General features: G+C 28.0%; 1 protein-coding gene across 1 annotated transcript; it reads right to left on the bottom strand.

Annotated features, from left to right (window-relative positions):
- Positions 1–237: 237 nt before the first annotated feature.
- Positions 238–794, bottom strand: LOC145972348 (uncharacterized). The gene is made up of 3 exons (XM_083100905.1): positions 651–794; positions 456–530; positions 238–344 (listed from the first exon to the last, which is right to left on the bottom strand). Exons 1-3 carry the CDS (start codon positions 781–783, stop codon positions 238–240), a joined length of 315 nt encoding a protein of 104 aa, XP_082957031.1. The 5' UTR covers positions 784–794.
- Between the last annotated feature and the right edge of the window lie 8,327 nt (positions 795–9,121).

Raw genomic sequence — 9,121 nt, 5'->3', positions numbered from 1 at the left:
TGTACGGGATTAACTTGAAAAGTATTGAAATCTTTTTATTAAAAAATTTACTCGATATTTAAAAAATATGAACCTCTCCAAATGTCTTATATTCAGAATGATAAATCGATAAAGTCCTACAATGCTTTAATTTTTTCGCTCAAAATGCAAATTGCAAATATTTCACAGAAAGGTATACCGTACACCTGCCTTTTAACAAAACAAATACCTCTATTTCAAAATCCAACAGTCCAATTCTTATTGCCTCCCATATTTTCCCTTTTTTTTAGGATGATCCATCATGTTCATATTTGCCTCATAAAGACTTATAGCTGCCAATGTTGCTTTTCGATCCCAAATGGCATCTGTAAAAATATATGTAAATATAAATAAAATATCCACATATATTTATATATTTATATATCCTCATACATTCTATATATTTTATATTTATATTTGAGTTAAATATTATATACGTTCTTTACTTGTTGAATTTGACAATTGCGTCGCATCTTCTTTATTGTTTTCAATGCTTTGTGAACAAGGCATTTCTATAAAAAGTTAAAGTACAATTTAAAAATTTATTATTATAACCTGCTCGCATTCATCATTTACGGACAGGTCAACATGTGTAAACTAAAATAGATAATAAATTCTGTTACTATACTCACGTTTATCCTCTTCACAATAAAATAAAACATTATTATTTTCTTCCATAAATACAGCCTTCCCCAAAAAACAATTATGGGTGGAAATATCATCGAATAACGGAATTTGTTTGTTGCAATGCTTGCAAATATACATTGCTGCAAAAGTATAAAAATATGATTAATAATTCTTATGTATGTACAGAATATATATGGTATTTTAGCATTCAAATGTTCCAAATAATTTATATCGAAATAAGTTAGGCAAATTTGAGTGCTAAAATGCTATATATTTTGTACAAATCGTATATACTTCTCACAAAACTATGAAAAAGAAAATATTAACTTATGGTATACCACATGTATCAAATGAAACATCCCTATAATATCATTCGAAGATTGGCAGCCATGAACCAGACTCTGTGTTCGACTATGCTCTACAGCTGTGTTCGACCGTGCTGTGGCGTGTCGTTGTTGGAAAGCACCACGTGTGACACTGTGTCGATGTGTGTCGTCTAAATGCCTTGATGGAAAGCTCCCAAGGCCACTGGCTAATTGCACGATCTGCACTCACAACCTTGCAAGGATATTTAGAGCTACCTATTCTTCTACTCTCTCCATTAACGAGGAGGGAACCTCGAGTTAAAATTGCATGAGCACTCATGGACACTCTATCCCACGTAGAGCACGAAGAGGTCGACGGATATCTCTGCCAAGGTGCTTATTTCTGCCCCTCCTGTAGATCCCAAGCAGAATACGAACCCCAACGCGTGAAATATCACAGCGTATCCCAATTTTTCCATAATAATAATTTCCATGAACATCCTTGTTGTACAGGGTGTCCTAGACCACCCGTACACCCCTTTTCTTTCAAAAACTAAGCATTTTAGAGAAAAACGTTTTCGACAAAAATTGTATGGTTTTGAGGGGAACATAAGATGACATTGGTTTGACCTTAGATGGCATCGTTAAGGTGAGGTCAAGGACACCTTTAATTTCTCAAATGAAACTACCTATTTTTTATTGCATATTCTTATAGCTTATGTCGAGAACTTTCCAAAACATTATAATAAAGTATTTTTTCATCAAGTACTTTTCGAGTTATAAGGCTTGAAATAATTTCTTAATTTTACATAAACCATAAAATATCTAGTAAAATATTCACTTTTCGATTATCTTACCTTAATACTTTTATGTACAAAATAATGAGAGGAATCAATTGATGTAAAGAAAACACAAAATTGTTTCGAAAAAAAAAATGTAATTTGCAATTAACAATTACATTTTTTTTTTCGAAACAATTATGTTTTCTTTACACCAATCGATTCCTCTCATTATTTTGTACATAAAAGTATTAAGGTAAGATAATCCAAAAATGAATATTTTATTAGATATTTTATGGTTTATGTAAAATTAAGAAATTACTTCAAGCCTTATAACTCGAAAAGTACTTGATGAAAAAATACTTTATCACAGTGTTTTGGAAAGCTCTCGACATAAGCTATAAGAATATGTAATAAAAAATAGGTGGTTCCATTTAAGAAATTAAAGGTGTCCTTGACCTCACCTTAACGATGCCATCCAAGGTCAAACCAATGACACCATCTTATGTTCCCCTCAAAATCATACAATTTTTGTCGAAAACGTTTTTCTCTAAAATGCTTAGTTTTTGAAAGAAAAGGGGTGTACGTGTGGTCTAGGACACCCTGTATATTGAAACTAATTTTTTATATTTCTACTAGTTTGTTATTAAACATAATTTTAGAGTTAACGAGATTCTTGCTAAAAACTAAAAACTAAAAATTAATCACATTAAACCCAACATTTCTCATTGGAATAATTTTCAATTAGATACAATTTTTTTATTTATCTAACAATAAGGAACAATTATCCGAATTATATCATGTTTGATGTCATTTTAAACGCAAAAATTTCATTAATTTATTTTAATTACTTTCAAAAAGATCAAATAAAATATAAAAGTTTTAGTTTTTATTTTATGGATATTTAAAGTTATAAATTATTATACATAACGAAAAAAAAGTTTTCGATATTATTGAAAGCGAGAGCGAGAACGAATAAGAGCAAGCGAGATAACGTATCGTCAAAAGAGTTCCGAAGTCTCTTACGCGACACACCCTTTCTCTATAGTATGTCACGAGTATGTCATCTTATCAGAATAGAAAATAAAATGCATTTTATTCGTTTGAAAGTAATTTTAATGGAATAATGAGAATTTTGCAATTAAAATGATATCAAACACGACATATGTCGGATAAATGTAGTTAAATATATAATCCAAATTTTTATTATCAGACTAATTAAAAATTGTTCGATTTATATCGTGTTTGGAGTCATTTTAATCATAAAAATCTCATTAATTCATTAAAATTATTTCCAAATCGATAAAATACAAAATAAAAGTTTTAGTTTTTAATTTATAAGATGTTTGCATTCTCGTGAGTTGCGAATGGATAGAGAAAGCGAGAAAACCGATTACTAAAGACTTCGGAACTCTTTGATGATAGGTCAACTCGCTCGCACTCTCGATTAAAATGACTCCAAACACGATATAAATCGGACAATTTTTAATTAGTCTGGTAATAAAAATTTGGATTATATATTTAACTACATTTATCCGACATATGTCGTGTTTGATGTCATTTTAATTGCAAAATTCTCATTATTCCATTAAAATTACTTTCAAACGAATAAAATGCATTTTATTTTCTATTCTGATAAGATGACATACTCGTGACATACTATAGAGAAAGGGTGTGTCGCGTAAGAGACTTCGGAACTCTTTTGACGATACGTCATCTCGCTTGCTCTTATTCGTTCTCGCTCTCGCTTTCAATAATATCGAAAACTTTTTTTTCGTTATGTATAATAATTCATAACTTTAAATATCCATAAAATAAAAACTAAAACTTTTATATTTTATTTGATCTTTTTGAAAGTAATTGAAATAAATTAATGAAATTTTTGCGTTTAAAATGACATCAAACATGATATAATTCGGATAATTGTTCCTTATTGTTAGATAAATAAAAAAATTGTATCTAATTGAAAATTATTCCAATGAGAAATGTTGGGTTTAATGTGATTAATTTTTAGTTTTTAGTTTTTAGCAAGAATCTCGTTAACTCTAAAATTATGTTCAATAACAAACTAGTAGAAATATAAAAAAATTAGTTTCAATATATTTAATGTTATATTTATTTTTAAAAGAATTATATATGTTGCGTATCAAATATGTAGTGTTCACGTGACATCTCCTGGAAATGGTCAATAATTGTCTTTCTTCTAAGATCGTTTTACTAAATAAAATTCAATTTATTGAATTTTATATAATTTATCTTTTCTGTTTTCTATCGAGAATAATATTCACGAGAATAATATTCACGAGAAAATATCCTACACACGTATATTACACAAACTTATTTCATTAATAGCTCTCATTAATAGCATATCATTAATATTGATATTTATAATATATACTTGAATGTGGAAAAGAAATCGCGCAGCTAACAAAGTATATTTTAATTACGTCTATATGCGGGATGTTATTTCTGAGCTATAAATTGTGGATGTAGCACGGACATGAACCAAAACCGACTGTTTTATCGGCACCTAAAAGTAGATGTGGCCATGTAGTTCCAGGCGGCGTAAAATGGATGGATGCACGCGCCGCTAGTGTACGATGTAGAGAAACCGTCCCATGAAAAATGGCAGCGTGGCCCCTCTCAGGCTTCTCTCTGGTAATAGTAACTATTTTTTGACGTTATGTGAAAATAGATCTCGGGAAGTCAGAGGGACAGTGTGTCAAAGGAAATTTGTGAAAAGAGAGGGGTTTTTAGTGGGTAGGGAGTACCGAGTTGGTAATTCGACTTGGTACTCGAGTCCCACATAACTCACTGGATCGACCGGTGGGTATGCATAAAATGCATTTTCCCCTCTCTCGTAAAAAAAAAAAATACAGGTGAGTGAGCGAATGAGAGAGAGAGAGAGAGAGAGAGAGAGAGAGAGAGAGAGACAGCCAGACAGACAGACAGATAGACAAACAGACAGAGAGAGAATGTATGTGTTCGTATGTGTGTCTGTATGTGTATAGCGACCAGCTGATCGCAGCAGGCGCCCCGCGTAAGCACCCGCGTCTGACGGTGAATCGCGCCACCCTTGCCTGCCTCTTGTATTCGACCCGTCATATATTAACTACTTCCTTTAATAATTCAAAAACTAAGCTTCGGCCGAAATTTTGCCAAAGGAAAAATCGTCTTAGAATAGATTCAAGAATGTGTCATTTCAGGGACAAGGGGGTTATTTTGAATCACCCTGTATGTATACGTTGGTATATAGAATATTAATTTAATAACTTTCCTTTTATTGTCAATAATTCTTTATTAATCTTTTATATTAATATTCCTTTTATGTAGACTTGCTTCCAGAGTGTTTGTTAGCATTTTTGCTGTAGGTTATGTCTCTATTCATCCAAATATTATTTAATTATATATTTTTTCAGGTTTCGAGATTTGTAATTGCAGCTCACTTATGGCAACCTAGCTATATTATTCATCGAGCGATCCATAAGGTCAATTGTTAACAGATTTTAGATAAGTATTATTTTATAATTTAAAATGTTTTACTTGGTCTTTAATGAATTGTTTCTAATATTATTTTATAATTTTCAGGTGAATATTTTCCATATTTTATCGTTGCGGAAATTTCCTGGAATTCTATTGTATAGTAAGCGTATATACTTATATGAACGTATTTTCCTTTACGGTATTTTTGCCCTGACAATATAAATTACTTGAATTCAAGAATAGAAATTTAAATTTGTCTTCTTTTTGACTAAAGGAATTAATTATAATGGTGTTTTATAAAGCAGTTATGTTCACTTTTCCGTAATTAATTTAAAGTATATAATTATTTTATATGCATGATTACTGCAGGTATAATACAGTATTTTCCCTAGATTTTTGGTTATATATATATATATATATATATATATATATACATATATATATATATATATATATATATGTTAATAGATATTTGAAATAATAGAATTTTATGGTAATATTCATATAATAATTTATACTGAATTTGTCGCGAACATCTTTAACACAGTTTGCATTATTCAAAATAATTTTGTTGAAGGTTTTTCTTTAATAACAAAATTTCGAATCTATTTCTCTCTTGAATAAAGTTGATTAATAATAATACTTTATATAAATGTCTTCGTACATGATTAGTACCGCCAATATATCATAATATACTTCTGGCTATATACTATATTAATCAACTTATTATTGATGATTGAAATTTGTGACATATATATGTATAACAATTCGGTATTTTTGATTTATTAATTTATAAAGTTTTATGAGTGACTTTTAAAATAGTCATGTGGGAATTTTATGACTTGTTAAAATTGCATATAGTGAAATCCTTTTTACAATAGTTATAACAACTAATTTGAGAAATATATTAATTTTATTTGATTAATATATGTATACAGGGTGTTCTAGACCACCCGTACACCCCTTTTCTTTCAAAAACTAAGCATTTTAGAGAAAAACGTTTTCGACAAAAATTGTATGGTTTTGAGGGGAACATAAGATAGTGTCATTGGTTTGACCTTGGATGGCATCGTTAAGGTAAGGTCAAGGACACCTTTAATTTCTTAAATGGAACCACCTATTTTTTATTGCATATTCTTATAGCTTATGTCGAGAGCTTTCCAAAAAACTATAATAAAGTATTTTTTCATCAAGTACTTTTCGAGTTATAAAGCTTGAAATAATTTCTTAATTTTACATAAACCATAAAATATCTAGTAAAATATTCATTTTTCGATTATCTTACCTTAATACTTTTATGTACAAAATAATGAGAGGGATCGATTGGTGTAAAGAAAACACATAATTGTTTCGAAAAAAAAAATGTAATTGTTAATTGCAAATTAAAATGTAATTTGCAATTAACAATTCCATATTTTTTCTTCAAAACAACTATGTGTTTTCTTTACATCAATTGATTCCTCTCATTATTTTGTACATAAAAGTATTAAGGTAAGATAATCGAAAAATGAATATTTTACAAGATATTTTACGGTTTATGTAAAATTAAGAAATTATTTCAAGCCTCATAACTGAAAAAGTACTTAACGAAAAGGTACTTAATTATAGTGTTTTGGAAAGCTCTCGAGATAAGCTACAAGAATATGCAATGACAAATAGTAGGTTCCATTTAAGAAATTGAAGGTGACCTTCATGTGACCTTCAAATAACTCTTCAAGGTCAAACCAATAATACCATCTTATGGCCCCCTCAAAACCAAACAACTTTTGTCTGAAACATTTTTCTCTCCCGGGCTTGATTTTCGAGTTATTCTCCATTAAAGGTTAAAATGGTCCACCCTGTATATATATATATATATATATATATATATATATATATATATATTCATTTAATATTTATATTATTCAGTTATCTTATATAACCAAAAATACTAGCTGGTCTTATATACATATATTAATCAAACAAAATTAACAAATTCCTTAGGTTAGTTGTTTATAGCTATTACAATAAAGATTTCGTCATATGTAACTGGAATATGCAATTTTAACAAGAAGTTATAAAATTCCCATACGACTACTTTAAAAGTCACTCATAAAACTTTATAAATCAATAAATCGAAAATACCGAATTGTTATACATTGTTACGTCCCGCAACAAAAATTTTAATATTGCTATTGTAGAATTACTATTCTACAGAATTTTCCATCTTACATAACTTTTACGTATAATTATATAATCATATTCGCTCAATATCCACATTATTTAGTTATCTTATATATACACATATCAAACAAATTATATATATATATATATATATATATATATATATATATATATATATTAGCAAACCACTAGTGCTAACTGAAAGCTGGTCCTATATACATATATCAATCAAATAAAATTAATAAATTCCCTAAATTAGTTGTTATAACTATCGTGATAAAGATTTCATTGAATATCTATCTTAAAATCACTAATAAAATTTTATGAATTACTAATTGGAATTAATTAAAATCACCATATATAAAAATATCTCACATATTTCAATCATCAATAATAATTCGATTAATATAATATATGACCAGAGGCATATCATAGTATATTGGCAGTACTGACCATGTACGATGATATTTATATATGGAATTATTATTATTCAACAATATTCAAGAAAGAAATAGATTCAAAATTTTATTATCAAAGAAAAACTCAACAAAAATCACTGAATTTACGACGAATTTTAGTATAAGTCATTATATGAATATCATCATGAAATTCCATATTTTATATATCTATTTTATCTATTTTATATATCTAAGAATATCCAATCGATAACTAATCGGACTAATATATATATGCCTCAAAATATTCTATGTTACATAAAACCTCAAATAGCAAAATTAAAAATTTATATTAAATATTACTGAGGTCAAATAATTTATATTATCAAAGCCATAATGTTCAAAGGCAAGATACGTTTATATAAGTATAAATACTTATCATATTATAATGCCTAGCGTGACTTCTCCTGCAGTAAAACATGGACCGATTAGGTCACCTAATAAAACACCATTCTCCATCTGAAAATTATAGAGTAATAATAGAAACAATTCATTAAGTCTCTTTAATTACTCACACTCTATATAATCACGTGTTACGTCCCGCAACAAAAATTTCAAATATTGCTTTGTAGAATAGTATAAAGAATTTTTCATCTTATATAATTTTACGTGTAATTATATATAATCATTATATATTCATATCACTATATATATTATATGTAATCAATCAATATTCATATTATTTAGTTATCTTATATAACTAAAATACTAGCAAACCACCAGTGTTAACTGAATAGCTGGTTTTATATACATATATTAATCAAATAAAATTAATATATTTCTCAAATTAGTTGTTTTAACTATTGTAAAAAGGTGTTACGTCCCGCAACAAAAAAATTTTAAGTATTGCTTTTTAGAACTTGGAATTACATATATAATCACTATATTTATATCACTATATTACATATAACCAATATATATTCACTTAATATTTATGTTATTCAGTTATCTTATAAATACTAGTAAACCACCAGTGCTAACTGAATAGCTGGCCTTATATACATATATTAATCAAGTAAAATTAATAAATTTCTCAGATTAGTCGTTTATAACTATTGTAATAAGGATTTTATTGTATATATCTACTGAATATATAATTCTAACAAGAAGTCATAAAATTCACACAAGACTATTTAAAAAAAAAAAATCAATGATCGAAAATACCGAATTATCATATATATGTCACAAATTTTAATTATCAACAATAAATTGACTAATATAGTATATAGCCAGAAGTATATTACGATTGTTACGTCCTAACGCTTCTCACTCTCTGTTTTCTAGAAACAGA

The sequence above is a fragment of the Camponotus vicinus genome, unplaced genomic scaffold (genome assembly GCF_025532165.1).
Source record: "Camponotus vicinus isolate PSW18456_S1 unplaced genomic scaffold, iyCamVici1.0 SCAF_5, whole genome shotgun sequence".
Classification (NCBI taxonomy): domain Eukaryota; kingdom Metazoa; phylum Arthropoda; class Insecta; order Hymenoptera; family Formicidae; genus Camponotus; species Camponotus vicinus.
This window is presented reverse-complemented; position numbering and strand designations above follow the sequence as displayed.